The 17,128-nt window shown below is 41.0% G+C and overlaps 1 protein-coding gene across 1 annotated transcript in view; it reads right to left on the reverse strand.

The window, feature by feature from the left end:
* The window catches only part of DCHS2 (dachsous cadherin-related 2), a 73,012-nt gene extending 56,990 nt beyond the window's left edge, over positions 1 to 16,022 (reverse strand). Inside the window, exons 1-3 of the mRNA XM_027779988.2 lie at positions 15,990 to 16,022; positions 14,728 to 14,919; positions 5,879 to 6,110 (exon numbers count right to left, since the gene is read on the reverse strand). Of these exons, the coding sequence (XP_027635789.2) occupies positions 5,879 to 6,110; positions 14,728 to 14,919; positions 15,990 to 16,022 (457 nt within the window). The remainder of the gene's footprint in view (positions 1 to 5,878; positions 6,111 to 14,727; positions 14,920 to 15,989) is intronic.
* Between the last annotated feature and the right edge of the window lie 1,106 nt (positions 16,023 to 17,128).

A 17,128-nucleotide genomic window follows, 5' to 3' on the forward strand; every position in this document is an offset into this window, starting at 1 on the left:
TAAGATGTGACTGTTGAACAACAACATTTCCATTTTCTTCAATAAAACAAAACTTGTCAACATCCTTAACTGGAATGAATCTATTCTGGTGCTCTGGATTAAATCAAAAAGTTTATTTTAAGTCAGTTTGACATAAAATCACATTTACATATGGTGCCACAGTACAGTAATGGAAGTAGTACAGCACTAAATTGCACACTGCCAAAACAAAGAAAAAATGTCAGTGGGGGGACTGTTCCGTACAAGCGCTACACTTCACCTCTCTTTTTGTATCCATTACCAGACACTGTTAAAGAGATAAGATGCTGGACTTGAATCTGCCTTTTGGCTGATTAAGTTAATAATTCTTATATTCTTAAATTTGCATGTCCTCAGTTGTATCCCTCCTTTTATCCTTCTCCAACGGACTAAGCTCCCAGACTGCTCTACAACTCTTACAGGACATTTTAGTCACATGATACACTATGCTATTCACTTAAGAAATCAGAATTAATCTTGGAGGAAATTATTTTTTCAGCAAATCAAGACGTCCTCAAAACAATGCTCATTTTGCAGAAGCTGTACTTCTGTGCTGACAAAAAAAATATTAACGCTAAACTACTAAACAGCTCTTGTAATAAGACTTGTCTGTTGTACTCAATATGTATTTTTTGGCATAAATAAGTAACAGATGGTATTATGACAAAGTTGATCGAAGTATCTTCAAGTCAACGCAAAGACCTCCGAATTCCTCAATGTATTGGGTTTGTGCAGCAAGGCTTTGGTAGCAGGGGGGCTACAGGGGTGGCTCTGTGAGAAGCTGCTAGAAGCTTCCCCCATGTGCGATGGAGCCAATGCCAGGGGGCTCCGAGACAGACCCACCGCTGGGTGGTGACAAAACAGTTTGTCAGTGATGGTGGTAGCACCTCTGGGATACCATGTTTGAGAATGGGGAGAAAAAGTTTCCGCACAGCAGCAGGAGAGGAGTGAGAATATGTGAGCGGAGCAGCCCTGCAGCCCCCCAGGCCGGCACAGGGGGAGGGGCAGGGGGTGCTCCAGGGCCAGAGCAGAGGCTCCCCTGCAGCCCCAGGGGAAGCCCATGGGGAGGCCGGCTGTGCCCTCAGCCCGTGGGGGTTAACGCTGGAGCAGATCCCACCCGCAGCCCGTGGGGACCCCACGCTGGAGCAGATCCCACCCCCAGCCCGTGGGGGTTAACGCTGGAGCAGGTGGATGCCCAAAGGAGGCTGTGACCCGTGGCCCCATGGAGAGAGGAGCCTGGGCTGGGGCGGGTTTGCTGGCGGGACTTGTGGCCCCACAAGGCACCCACGCTGGAGCAGTTTGTGAAGAACAGCAGCCCACGGGAATGACTCATGTTGGAGAAGTTCATGGAGGACTGTCTGCCTCAGGAGGACCCCACGCTGGAGCAGGGGAAGAGCATGAGGAAGAAGGAGCAGCAGAGATGTGTGATGAGGTGACCGCAGCCCCTGCTCCTCATCCCCCTGTGCCACTGGGTGAGAGGAGGTAGAGAAATTGGGAGTGAAACTGAGCTTGGAAAAAGGGAGGAGTGTGGGGAAGGGGTTTTAAGTTTGGGTTTTATTTCTCATTACCCTACCATAATTTGATTGGCAATAAAGTAAATTATTTCCCTAAACCGAGTCTCTTTTGCCCATGACAGCAATTGCTGAGTGATCTCCCTGCCCTTATCTCGACCCACGAGCCTTTCATTGTATTTTCTCTCCCCTGTCCAGCAGAGGAGGGCAGTGACAGGGTGGCTTGGGGGGGCACCCGGCATCCAGCCAGGGTCCAACCACCACACTCACAGAAATATTCTCAGTAAAATACAAAGGAGGAATGTCATAGCCTCTGTTTCAAGCATCTGATTTAGGCAGGAGTCACAGAAACACAAGCCTAAATATCTTTTACAGGCAAAAGAAACAGAGCAGCTCAGTTAAATGCTTATACTGCTGTAATGTACATTGTGTGAATGCTACTTTCCCTACAGCCTTTTCATACTACGTTTAAATCACTAATACCTTCAAATGACCAGAAACCAATGGCTGCTGCCTTTGACTTAGCTTTGATAAGAGTTTTTCTCTGCACACAGTGACTAGGTAGGGCACTTGTTCTAAAAATATGAACAGGCCATTTACCTGAAAACCGACACGAAGTCACACTGCCCCAAAATAATTTTCAAAAAATATTAACTTTGTTGATTTGAAAGAGCTTCCCTGAACCAGGGCTACAGTAAGATGATAACCATCTTTTTATCCAGCTCTCAAGAAGGTTATCACTAAGATCAATGGAAAAATGAATTATATGCCCTTGGGTGAAAGAAAATATTAAAGCTTGTAACTTAATGAAAGTTTAGAAATTCAATTATTAATCCCAAAGCTTTAAAGTTAAGCACTGCATAGGTTTTCAGTCACACTTGTGATTGTCTTCTGTGACTTACATTCTTAATTACCTGCTGAGCCATAACTATAAATATACTGTTTTTCAGATAGCTTGTTGGGTAATGATGGGAAAATAAACAAACATAGCTCAAACAGTTTCTTAGCCAGAAGAGCGTTTCAACTTGCTCTGTTCTAATCAATTCACGAGTGCTGTTCATAGATCATGCATGGATCAGATATCTACAAAAGGAAACATAATGAAGCCAAGATGTTGTTTACACTAACACTAGAAACAAACGATAGCAAGAGTCACGAACTAGCACAGGAACTGGTTTAGAGTTCCCTATCCATATATTTTTTTAGTTACACAGTTCTTAAAGTGGTTTTTTTTGTGGACAGTCTACCATCAATCAAACAAAATATTTCATTTCAATTTTTTTATCAAAGGGAAATGCAATAAATGTTATTTAAGAGTTATTAAAAGAGCATATCACAAACAATAAATGCACTACCTAAAAGCTAAAATAGGAAACAAATGTAACTAATAGATACAGTAAATATAAATAAAGACTTGTTTAGAATTCAAAAAACTTTTTAACGGAGTATCTGTCTGCTCTGTGAAAGGCTCTTCCTTCCTACTCTCATTGAATTTATCTGCACATCCACATGTCACAGTGCCTGAAACAAAAGATGGAGCCCTTCAAGGAGCTTGGATGTGGCTCATCCTCATAGTATCTATATATCAAAAGCACCACTGATATATGCTATACAGTCAGCGGTTGACCAGCTGGTATGATATCCTGTGTTGTGAACACAGCTTGCTATGCAAAGCCAAAAGCTTTCTTGATTCATCCATACAATTGTTTTAACGAAACAACAGCCAGAAGCAAGGCATAGTAGTGAAGGATTCGGGTTGCACTTTTTATTATTTTATCAATTCCTCTTTTAAAGATGAAAAAGGGGATAGGGGAATAAAAAGTTAATCTTTAGTGAGTATTTTAAGTACAGCACTCCAAAAACATCCCTGAAGAAAACTACAGTAAGATAAACATTCAAAATCACAATCTAGATGCCATAAAAAAGAAATTACATATGCCATGGAGAACAGCATCAGCCTGCATATGATTTTAATGTGACAAACTGTTAGCTACTGATTAACTTAAAGCTCATACTATTGAAAATATCTCTGTCCACTTACAGGTATAATGCTAAGGACTGCAATGAACGTAAGTCAAAGAGATTAATGCACTGATTTTCATTCCTCATTTATAAATGCTTTATCAGCACCACCACTGCTGAGCCTCCTTTTAGGTCCTCTAATAATCAAAAGAGCAGCCCAACCAGAATATGCCATACTGCAAATTGGAAGAACTGCAGAACTCATCACTAACAGACTGCACACCCAGAAGATCAGAAAACCAAAGACCAAAACTGTATTACGATCGTTTGGCTTACAGGTTTGGGGATCCACCTCCTGAAGAATTCTTATTTCTTGTCAGACTTGTCCATTGCCCTCTGTTCACAAAATACAGCTCACAACTAGATAAAGTCACTCATGTAACCTTCAGAAAGCCACATCTAAATCAGGCCATGTATCAGAGCACATGAAGACAGCTTTATCACAATGAAAACTGGGAAATGTCAGTCCTAACAAGAAGGAGAAAGAGCTCAAAATCTCTGTGACCTAATACCAAGCCACTTGTTTCATCTTCCTCTGAACACTGAACAGCTTTTGCAGCTATTTAACATGCAACAATTGCAAGATTTCAGTGTGACAAATTGGCAGTTTTAATGTTTGTTTTGTTTCTAATGTTTATTTTTGCCAAGAGCTTAAAAATCATTCTGTTCATCAGTGATGGAGCATAAGCACTACTGTAGGCAGACGTGGAAGAATATGAAAGGAAAACATGTAATCTTCAGGGAATAAAAATCCCACACACCATTAATATTAGTAAGTTAAAATTAGACACAGTCTTGACGTCCTGAATTGCCCAGGAGTGTAATCAGATTCCAAGCATTATAACGTTGGGAAGAGTGTCTCTGACCTAAATGCTCTTCTCATCATGAAATGTCAGCAATAGTGACCTAAAGCAACTTCACCCTGAATTTGGTCTGCCTTTGATAAAATACCATGATGAATCTGCAAGATAATAGTAACTTATATGCCAAAACTAGAAAAAAAGGCCAAAAGGTCACAATTCGAGGAAGAAGCCTTTCAGAAGAGAGGACTGCTGCAAAGCCAGTGCTGCTAGCATGATCCACAGGGGCTCCCCTGACAAGCCTGCCTGGGGCACTGTTAAAATGACCAGTTCAATGCCTGTGGAGATCCAGTTCCCTAATTTTTGATCGAGCTATGTATTCTTGGCATCAGTTATGCCCCACAGAATCTGATTTGACAGGCAATTAAAAGTCCATTGTTAAATAAATTCTGAAATAGCCAAGACAAGCGGACTGACTTCCTAAGATTAGTTTCTTCTGTTCATATTTTGGGGACTGTGTAAGAAAGTGAAAATAGGCACTATTTTGAAAGAACAGATCCTTGTGACATTTCATACACCAAACAGCTAATACATACAGATGTGCAACAGCCCAAAAAAATTCTTAAAACATATAAAATAGTCCCCTGTGCCACGACCATCACAAAGCAAAACTGCTGAACAGGGTACATTCATGTGCAAGGGCTGGCTCTCAAGTAAAATGGTAGCTGCAGTTTAGTTAACCACTCCCTGAAAGACACCATGGACATTTGTAGATACGCTGCTCGTGTGCTTTCCAGCTGAAGTTAGTAACTATTTTAAGGCTAGAAAAGCAGACTACAGGGGCTGCTTTATGGCCGTGGGAAAGGTAATTCAATCTGTGAAATTCAACCTGTCATCAAAAAATTTCACCCAGATTTCCTTTCGCCATCATTGTTTTCTTGCTCTTGTCATCACTCCTTCACTGAACCTCTCTCCAGAAACCAGAAGGATGAAGAATCATATCAGGAAGTAAAAGGCAGAAAAAGCCACTTACGAAGCCAATCATTGAGTCAAACAGGAAGGCAGCTGGATATCGTAAGACTATGAGCAGAACAGGGCCTTATTCTAGCATAGCGTGCAGAAAGAAGACTGGGACAGAAACAGAGAGATTAAACAAAAGGGCAACTTGAAAAGTCGTTTATTGCTCCTCAAGAGTAAGACCTAAAAATTTCAGGAATTCAGATATTACTGTAAAAAATAATGCTTTGATTATTTCCTACAATGATGAATAGATTTATAGCTGAAAATAGTGGATGCAGCATACTGCTTGTCCTGTATTGCATTGGCATGTACTCTGTTCCCCATTCTCCTGTTTATTCCAGTGAAAGCAAATGCTTCACATAAAACCTAAATCCTCCTCCTTCCTCTAGAATCATTTTCCAGCAGAATATGTTTCAACTGTATGACAGGACTCCAAATAAAAGCAAAAAAGCATCATCAAGCCAAAAATACATGTTGTATAATTATAGTCTTTCTGAATCAGAGTACCTGTGGATGTATCCACTGTGAAAAAAGAAGAAAATTCTCCCGGGACTAGTTCATATGTGACAATGCCATATATTCCCGAATCTCTGTCTGTGGCAACAACATTGATGATCTCTGTTCCTGGCTGTGTGTGACTACTGATGCTCGCCACATACACGGCTTGCTCAAAAACAGGTTGATTATCATTAATATCTTCTATCTCGATGCGAACAAAAGCTTGGGCACTCAATCCACCCTGTTGGATAAATTAGAAAGATAAAAGCAAAAACCAAGGTCAATTTTAAAAGTGTACACAATAAAATGATACAAATCTGGCTTCAGCCCATCATTAGGAAACAGAACATGCTACAACAATATTGAAAATGTCTGTTAAAACCAACTTACCCTATCTGTAGTACCTCAAAATACTGCATTTAGGCAAGCTACATGCTCAGAACACCACCAGTGGGCTAAGTACACAAAGAAGTTCAACTTCTTACAATTGTGAGGCCTGAACACAAAGTTATTTTTGTTAATACTAATGAGCACTACGCATATCACATCCTTGCTAGTCTAACCACACTTGGTTTTACTGTAATCACCTACACACCACTTTTTCCTTCACAGATAGAAGTCAGGGTTTTCTGCCCCAGAAATACATGCCCCTCAGGTGACCAGTGCTTCAGTAAAACAAAATAACTTTCTATCTACCAGTCTTCCAGTTTTTAAAAGTATAACCATCATAACAGCAAATATCCGGCTTTTTCAACTATTAAGAACCCAGACTGAGAGCAGAGCAGTGCAGGACAGCCAAAAGCTACCTGTCAGCTGCTATCTGCAAGACCTATCCTCAATTTATCACTCTGGCAGGTTCAAGCAGTTCTGTTCATGCAGTGTGTGTCTGTGTTCATAGATGCATATTTTATTTGTGTATATATGTGTGTGAGTGTGTGCATATATATGTACATGTGTTTGTCTACATGCCCATACCTTCACTTTGTGTACACTGAGTTGGAACACTGTAAATTCAACTGAAGCACATAGCTGAAACAATTTGTCAATACAAAATTCGTAACCGATTACATAAAATTATTTCCAGTGCATTTGTGATTTTGCAGGGAAAGAGGTCTGACCATGCTTTCTAGGGGGTTTGGCTCAACTGCTCTGCTTTTGTTTCTTTTCCCTACACAAAGAGCTAGGAAAAGCGCCAGGCCTTGGTCGCAGGTTTGGCACATCTCTTCGCTACCCCAGCTCAGCTGCTGCGCTGCTCTCCACACAGTTGAAGTTCCTGCTCCAGGTGCCCACCAAGACCCCACTGGAATACTACATGGGCAGCCAGGGGACCACCTTCAACCTTGCTCTGCAGTGGAACCAGAGAACCAAGGAGCAACTGCAAGCTGGCTTACCAAACTGTGCTACAGCAAAATCACAATTTGCAATGGCAAAGTACTGAATTTGTGACAACCTGGAAAAAAACACAATTCTGAGGGTGCTGAAGTGTAGACCCCACAGGGCCATGAGTGAAACAAATGGCAATTTACTTCTTAGAGATGCTACCTCATATTCTCTGCAGACTCTGTCCATCAGTTTGGAAGGGTTCGTATTTCCAAACTTAATTTACAGCTGTAACTACAAACATTTTTAAAAGCAGCTCCACTGCACACATCTAACAGTGAATGCTGTGGCACTGACATGTGCAATAGAGGCACAAAGCAAAAGATGTGATGTATAGCCTGCATGTGCTGTACGCAGTACATGAAGACACAGAGGAAGTATACTGTGCTCAAAGTCATGCTGAGCACGCTGTGCTTGCACCCATCAGTCACTTACAGAAACTGCTGACACAGATCAGATGTTGGTGCATACACATGCCAAGCTATGCTGAGCTAGCCCAAACTTCATCTTGCAGTCACAGTAGCTATGATATAAAAAAAAACAAACTAGGTTGCATATTTCAGCAACCTAATTGTTCATGTCAATTGTTTTTAAACTTGACCTTCATGAGACTATCCAATGATTCAGACTGACTACTATTCCTTTAGGCTTGCCCTGCAGCATAACAATCACCCCAAAACTACTTCTGAGGGTTTGCTTATTATGTCCACAATTTCAGACTTACTTTTGGCCAAAAAGTACTACCAGCATTCTCTTCCACATTTCCATTGGGATTTTTGCCTTGTTCTGTTTTGGGTTTTTTCTTCCATGTAGTAATATCACCTCTGTTGAGTGACAGTGACATTCCCATGAAGGCTCAAGTATGTGGAAAATTAAAGATGACCTTGTGTATCGTGTGTCTGTTTCACTCTCAGACTAGGAGATCTGGCCCACATGCTCCTGCTGTGCTTGGGTTTTCTTCTGAAGAATATAAGGCATGGCATGTGTCCAGGGCTTACATTGCTATGGAGGCAGCCAGCAGTCAGGACACATACCTGGGGACTAGGACTGTGAAGGCATGCTGGTTTTGGCTGGGATAGAGTTAATTTTCTTCATGATAGTTAGTATGAGGCTATGTTTTGGATTTGTGCTGAAAACAATGTTGATAACACAGGGATGTTTTAGTCACTGCTGAGCAACACGAGGCCTTTTCTGTCTCTCACCCCATGAGCAAGCTGACCTCAACTGACCAAGGGGATATTCCAGACCATATGACATCACACTCAGCATACAAAGCTGGGAGGAGGAGGAGGAGGAAGGGGAGCACATTTGGAGTGATGGCATTTGTCTTCCCAAGCAACCATTACTGTGATGGAGCCCCACTTTCCTGGAGATGGCTGAACACCTGCCTGCCAACGGGAAGTGCTGAATGAATTCCTTGTTCTGCTTTGCTTGTGTGCATGGCTTTTGCTTTACCTATTACGCTGCCTTTAACCATCCGTTCTCTCACTTTTACCCTTCCAATTCTCTCCCCCAACCAAGCAGGGGGAAGCGGGCAAGCAGCTGCATGGTGCTTAGCTGCTGGCTGGGGTTAAACCATGGCAGCAGGGTACTGTGCTACCATCAGCCTCAAAACGGAAGCAGCCATGAAACCCTCTGCTGATAGGGACAAGTGGAGAATGCAGATCTAGTGGGCTCACTACTGACACCCCAACCCCACCTTGGAGAGAGTTTCTTCCCCAATACCTTGGTTTCCACAGGAAAGAAACCCCTGCACAGGAGCTAAAAGGGAGGCCCATGTGCTCTGTTCACTGTCAGAAGATGCTCTGTGGCTATCAAGTACTTTAGGACAGAATCAGAAACATTTCTAAGAGGGCCAAGGGAGAAGCGAGGTCAAGAATAAAAACCATCTAAAAAGATGGTTCTAACAGCATGAAACCAAACTGCAAAAACTCATGAGAACTTCTCATGAAGTTAAATTACTTCTTCCAAGGTTCATTATTGCTAAACAGACATTAAAAAAAACCCTAACACCACACTCCAACCAATTCATATTTATCCTACAGAGTTACATAAAGACTGGAAAGTCTTTGGAAATTGATTAATTCTAAGTATATGGGGGAACCTAATCTCTCAGAAGACAGACCAAATTCTATGATGGAGACAGAACCTTCTTTTTCAAAAGCAGCAGTGTATCCCCCACACACAACTCAAGTACAATATTAACTGGTAATGGCCCATTTCTTGCTCTGGCTATCAGAATTCTTAACTATCATCCCAAATGGGAAGGGACAAACTGCTTTATTTCTAACCACATGGATGTAATTTATCTACTCAGGAGCAAGCACAACATAGATCTTCCAAAATACGAAGGCTGATTTAAACAAGTCTGTTGCTGATAGAAAATCACATTTGTCAAAACATGTTACAAGCAACAGAAACCCATAGTTTTTTCGTTTTGCAAGCCCCTTCTCAAATATTAAAGTATTTTTAACGACTGTTGGGCTGTTTGATGCCACAAGTAGTCACAATTAGAATGGCTTCTTTGTCAGACTCCTGAGAGTTGTGTGCCCTGTGGAACAAAGAGGGGACATAAACTACCACCAAATCAAAATAGCCACAAGTAGTATTTTCTTTACTTTTTGCAGGACCAAACTTGTGTGAAAATCCAAAGCCATTAGTATGCTTCTATCATGTGTCAAAAAAAAAAAAAAGGAAAATTAATCCTGCCTTTGGCATGAGTCTCTTTAGCTTAGTAAGTAGAAAAGGTGCTATTTTGAATAGCTGTATTTCTTTGTCTTGATGCTGTAAAATGATTAAGAATCCATCAAGATTTGGACCACTGGTAGCCTCCAATGTTTTTGTCAATGAACTGTGCTGTCAACTTTTTGTTCCAAACTAAACTGTGATATACAAGATCTGACATGAAGACATATTTTCTTTTTTCTTCTTTTTTGTCAAACCTAAAAAGACATGTCACCTTGCAGTCATAATGCTGTCAAAATGGAGACACATCACCAATTCTTATAAAAGCCTTAACCTCTCCAGAAGGTTTTCCTGCGTCGAGTATTTCTCTCTGTGTTTCAATTGCTTCAGTGTAAAAGAGAAAATTGGACAAGCAGTACAGTTTAGAAAAAAGCAAGTGATGAAGAACAAAGTATTTTTCTATGCTGAAAGGCAGTAAGAGGGTCACTAATAGACCTGCCAATGGTATTTTACCTTTTGCAATGATTATGTAGCAGCTGAAAAACTGAAGATCTAACATTCCTATTGAAGATATACACAAGGATGCTTCTTCTCATCTCCAGTTGATTATTAAGATAATAAGAATTTTAATTACCTCCCAACACCATTATATGGCAGTCTTCAAATCACCATTAGGGGCAGTCCTATCACAGCATTCAAGAACCTCACTTGGAGAAAACAAAACCAAGGCAGTCCAATCTGCAAAGGGAAAAGGCATCGACCCCCCTAAACCCAACCTCTGGACTATCAGTAGGGCACAGAGATTGGTCTGTGGCACCCCTTATACTGGTGGGGGACAAAGTGGAAGAACACACTGCCTGTGCTCTGCAGTTTTTGAAACTTCTCACCACACCGATGAAGAGAGTGGGTACACCAGCACAAGGTCCTGTTAGCTTCAGAAATGTGCATTGCTGGAATTGGTCCATGCCTGGTAGCAGCTCTTACAAGCATAGGTCATACAGTCTTCCCCAGGTTTTGAAGAAAACTGCATGGGCCAGCTGCTCCCAGAGTCAAGGCTGGACACTCCTGTACGCTTCTATTTGTGCACCAACCCCAAGACTGCAAAACTCAGATTTTGGCTTTGAAGGCCAGACAACTGTCGTGTGTAAGCAGGTAGTGCAGATGCTACTAGACAGAATTTAAATTAGCATTAGTCCAATTAAAATTTCCCTGGATTACAACAGGTTTTCTTTAGCAGTCACAGTCATTACTGTTTATTTGGTTGAAAGAAAAAGAGGAGTGACAGGCATCATAAAAATGCAAATGAATAAACAAAATGATTGAATTATGCATGATACAGAGCAATAAAATTTGCCACTGTACAGCAGCAAAAGTGTGTGCTGTTAAAATAAAAGGTTTCCTGGATGAAAATGAATTCACATCAAGACTCTTAAAGGCAGAAGAACACAAAACAAAGGAAGCACAAATTTACATATATGGTTAGTTTGGAGACCCCCAAGAAAATAGAGAAGAACACACAATGGAGTGTCCACTACAGTCACATTGGCTCTTTTTTGTTTGTTTTCACAAACAGAAGAATTAAAAATGTATCAGATCAAATTTGCACATATTCAAAACAAATGAACAAACAAAATCACTAATTTTGTCCCCTATACTGCTTTGGAAGCATGCATATACTTTGATTACTGATTGATTTTATTATTAATCTGATTTTTTTTCCAGAGAGAGAAAAAAATTACAATTTTAATATCATTACAAGAAATTTTCAGCTGACTGTAAATTCAAAGACTGCTCAAACACCTGCTGAGGCTGTTTCTGATGTGTCACAAGTGCATAAATATAGCTGATGTGACCAAGGGTGCGGTTTGAGCAGGGGGTGTCCCAGGCAGAGCTGGCACACAAATCCCAGGAGTTACCCTCCCTACTGGAACAGCTCTGTCTGCTGCAGTTCAGAGACCAAAGGAGAGGGCTAGATGCAGATGCTGTGGAATTCCGTGCAAACACCTTTCTATAAACCTAACTACATGATTTCTTTTCATATAAAAGCATTTCAAAGAGGAGTACCAAATATGTACGTGAAGTGACTTTGCGACCAAAACTAGCTCTGCCAACTGGAAAGGTCAATGCTAATATTATGATCAGCCTCAACCCCACTTAATCAGGATGTGTATTTAACACCAGTTTAACAGAATCTGTTTTCCACTTGCCTCCCCACAGGCTTTTGTGTGTTATTTCAGTTCTCCCATTACACTTGCTGCATAACACGTAAAAGACGTGACCAACAAGTTCCGAAACCATGTAATGGAGTAGGCATGGACAGGTGGAGGAAACTATAGTTTTGCTGTAAGATAAACTGAGCACCACCTGGAAAATACTTTCTTTTCCTCCTCACTTTTAATTAACTTTGTTATCTTCTTTTCATCTCTCTTCCCCCCCTCCCCTTGTCAGCAGTGACCCTTACTCTTCCTCTGTCTTTTCTGCACACACATCTCCCCTGATCATAGCCTCTGCTTTGAACTCCACACCTAACATCTTTAATCCATCAAAACTAGCAGCAGAATGCCAGGAGATAAAATAGCCTACTATAATTCAATTGCAGAGTGGCTCAGCATAACTTCAGGTTTAGCGAAAATTTTAAAAAGCCAATATTGAATTTAGGTGCTTTAGTATTTAGGTGTCAGATAGGCAAATTTTTAGAAGATAAATCAATGGGATCTACAAAATGCTGACTTTCAGTAAAAAGCGCAAGTCCTGCTTGTCACAGACGAGGCAATAAAAAATTGATCCCCTCTCCCCATTACTGAATTTCTGAAAACACAAGGATCCTAAATTAAGACCAAATTAAAAATGAAATACTCTATAGTTTCAATGCATTGGGTGTTTTCCTTTAACTTCTGATGTAAGATTTATCACTCAAAATAACGTAACCAAAAAAATGCATCAAGCTTTCTTCATGTTAACTTTTTTGCCTGCCTCCCCACATTTTCAAAATAATCTTCTGGACCAGACCAGATATCTTAGAAACTTGTCAGAATTTCAGTGCTATTATTCAGCTCTCACGTACACTGTTAGTGACACTGATCTTGATATTCCAGATATGTGTATGTTTTTTACATTTAAACAGCTTCAAACCACATGAGTGAGAGGAAAAATGAAGTGATGAAGTATAGCAGAACACAATTTTCTGCTGTTATACATTGTAATACTGCTTTACTGTTCGAGGCCTGGATGTCTGTACTCAGGTGCATGCTACAAAATTTTGCCTAGAAAGGAATTCTGAAGACAGAAATCACAAATCAGAGAAATTCCAAAATGGTCACATGGACTTACTTCTGCTGTAAAGATTACAGATGCTGTCGTAACAAAAAAGACTTACATTTTTAAATCATTAGATGTTCAAATAAGATAGAGTCAGAAAACATACCAAAAAAAATCCTTATATAACCATTTATCCTCAAAAGAAATCTATGGGGAAGAAAAGGCACACTCCTAAAGGCACCATTCATACCAAAAAATGCTTCTGTAGCCTCTGAAATAAACACTGAATAGTGACAGCTAAAGAAATAAAGCAGATGAACTGCTTAGCTATTACACATATATCCAAATTCAACAGCATACAAATATACCCTCAACTTCTATATTCTCAAAATGCAACAATACCAAGCATCAACTGCAGCTATTTAAGTTCACTAAGTTTCTTCAGTGTACAGTAACAAAAAGTACACACATTTTAATGAAAAATACCATATTTCTAGCACAACTGCATTTTTAAAAACTCGTATTAGATACACCTACGACAGTATCTTAAATGCAATGTTAATATTCAAAGTATGAAATAAAGATTGTATAGCCTGAAACAACTTAATTTCAATGTTTTTCAGCTCAAATTGTGCTGTAAAATGCAGCCTGAATAACATTTTTAATAGTGTCCTTATGTTTATTTTAGTATTCAAAGACAACCAGTAATCTTCTTCAGCCTCCTCACAGTTCACCACTTAAGCTGAAAATAATTAAGAAAAGTACCAGCTGCTCTCTTTCTGGGCCTCTGATTGCAAATAGCCTGTGGATACCTTCATAACAAAATGAACCCAGGAATTTCTTCCCGTCTTTTCAGGGGTCATGCTACCCAAATTTTCTTTTCACCTGGCATCAGATAGACCACGTGTTTACACCCAGAAATCTCAATGTGTTTCTACCACAATGAACATCTCCTCGCCCTTCCTGCCAGAGATCTGAAATGGATTGTTTCAGGCACATACTACCACCCTGCCCTCACCGTACCATGAATACCCACTTCCAAGCACCAGATCTTGTAATGTGGGAAAAATTTCAGACATGCCGCTGCAGGGAGGCTGTACCCAGCCACAGCAGCAGCAATGGCATCAGCTAGCTAGAAAGGACAAGGAATTTATCCAGGAAAGTCACTGGCATGCACAGGAGCCACGCAGCTCTAGCACAAGTTTATTACTGCTGCAGTCACCTTGAAAGCAGGAAGCAGAGGTAACCTGGAGTCCACTGGTTCCAAGAGGAGGAAGAAAATCAGCAGGGACTTACACATCCTAGAAAGGTTTCAACACCTTGTTTAGGAGTAATTGGGGATTTCACAGCCAATGTTATCAGTTTGGGTCAAAATTTATGGTTCATGAAATATCACTTTCTGCGTTCTGTAGAGGTAAGAAATGCACATTCATGCAATTTTTACCTACTCATTACATTCTCATTTAGAAGTACACACCACATCCAAATTTACAAGTGCATTCACAAATCTGGCAGCATGGAAAGATGAAACTTACCCCATCTGTAGCTTTTACTAAGAGATCATAAGTGGTTGGATCTTCTTCTCTGTCAATGTCTTGAGACACACAGATCTGACCAGTACGTGGGTCAATCTGGAAGGCTTTGGATTTTTCATAATAATGAAATCCATCGTAAAGAAAATACTCAATTTCACCAAACCGGTCGGCATCTGCATCTGTTGCCTTGACCTGCCAGGAAACAGAGAGGCAAAATTAAGCCAGTGAAACTATTACTCATTCATTCAAAAATCAGAGATACTTTGTTCTGAAGTTACCTGTTTGTGTTGTAAAAGCAAATGTGCATGCGCACAATAAATACAAACATATTCTGCTACCTAAGCTGTCTGCCTGCAGTTCATAAAATAATGACCACGACTGACAGTGTAAGCACTGCAACAAGCATGCAACATCGATTAGACCTGTCCATAACATTACCTGTTTATGTGTCAATAATTACCTCAATCAAGTGGGCTTCCTGTGACTGGGAAAGCCACGCATGTTAAGCCGTGTCAGTAGACCATACATGAAGCCACTTTCATGTTATTTTTACCAGTTGCGGTAGGTCTTACGAAAACTAGAGCATAAATAGATCAGAAAAGGGCTGCAGGACATTCTTACCTAATGCATTTTCTAAAAGACTCCCCCAAGCTCAATTCAGCACTCTTTCAGGGCCTGGTGGCACAGTGAGCCATGCAAGTCAAGGAATGGAGAAGTTTTTGATGTCCAGTCCACTCTTCAAGGACCTAGAGATCTACCAACACAACTAAACACGACCATCACATGCATGCACAGCACAAAGCAGGACATGCACAGGCTGCGGCAGGTCGCTGTGAGAGGCTTTATCACCTCACCTGTGTAGTCTTGCATGTAGCTGTAACTGCTGAATGACAAACGAGCCTAACATCTTTTATTTTCAGCTATATTAAGTACATCTGATGCAGCATAAATTCTGCCATAAATCCCAAACAAGACATGAAAACCTGGAGCAGCTTTCAAGATGCTGCATGACCGTCCCTCAGCTGCATTTTAAAGGACTCACAAGGCATTACACAAACAGTAGGAGGTCAATGCTCTTTAACAGAACATGCGATTAAGGCACGCACCACCCGATAATTTAAAATCATCAGGTGATTTTAGATTTTAATACAGGAAAACCCCAAACCTTTCAGGTATGTTCTAACATTAATACTTTGGGGTTTATGCACATAGGAGTAGTCAGAAATCAACCTACCTCTTAAAATATTTTAATAAACGCTTACCATAGTGATATGTTTTGCCAATAACATATACATGTGCCCTGCACGAGGAGAAGCTGAGGGATCTGGGCTCGTTTAGGATGGAGAAGAGAAGGTTTGAGAGGGGCTTTAATAGCCACCCTCCAGTGCCCAAGAGGAAGCTACTGGAAGACACTGCCAGGCTCTGTCCCCAGACGAGCCAACAGCAGTCACACACTGAAGCTGGAGAGCTGGACCTAAGGCAGGATTTTCACTGTGAAGATGATTCAGCACTAGAGGTTCCCTGCTCAGAGCGGCTGGAGTCTTCATCTTTGGAGTTTCAAGACTCAAGGGGGCACAGCCCTGTGTGGACAGAGACATCCCACCACCCCCTCCATCCCCAGCAGGGCCAAGGAATAAATGCTGCCCAGCTGCATCAGCACCACGACACAACTGTTCTGCTTCACCAGCTTGACCAGTCAAGTCAACAGGATGCTCAAGTGTGAAAATCTTGCTCTTTGGACAAAGGGTGGATTGGTTAAATAAGTGTTTGATAAACAGAACAGTTTTGTACAATGCACCGTCAATTTTATCACCTTATAATCTCTGACAACAAAATGTTCTGTGCTGAGTTTGGCTATCCTGCATGTCCCATTGTGAAAGCTTTCATTTAAATATACAAACATCTCAGAAGAAAACAATTCATAAAAACATGTATACATTAAGAGAGCCAATATTTCTAGTTCTCTAATTTGTCATTATTGGAGATACTTAAAGGCTTTTTCCTCCTCAGTTGATTTCATTCTCTACTTACTCATTGAAGATGATAAATCCTGTGGTTTTTCCATCAGTCTACCTGCACAAGTACAACGCCTGAAGACCTTAATGCAGCTTTGGAAACCATACTATCACAAAGCCTGAGACTTAGAACTGGTGGGAGTTCACAGAGAAGACCCGTGCCAGGTACCGCACACACCTGACCCAGGTTGGTACGGGGAGACCCACAGCCATCAGCCACAGACAGGGCAAAGCTGGAGGTCTGTACGTGACTGCCCGTACAGATCAGCGTCTGGCAAGGTTTTAGGCACAACTGCAGAAAAGGCCAAGCAGGACAAGCCAGGGTCTATTTGTAGTAGTAAGTCTGGATGAGGTCATCCTGGTCTGGGGATGTAAATGAATTTAGC

The sequence above is a fragment of the Falco peregrinus genome, chromosome 2 (assembly GCF_023634155.1).
Source record: "Falco peregrinus isolate bFalPer1 chromosome 2, bFalPer1.pri, whole genome shotgun sequence".
Classification (NCBI taxonomy): domain Eukaryota; kingdom Metazoa; phylum Chordata; class Aves; order Falconiformes; family Falconidae; genus Falco; species Falco peregrinus.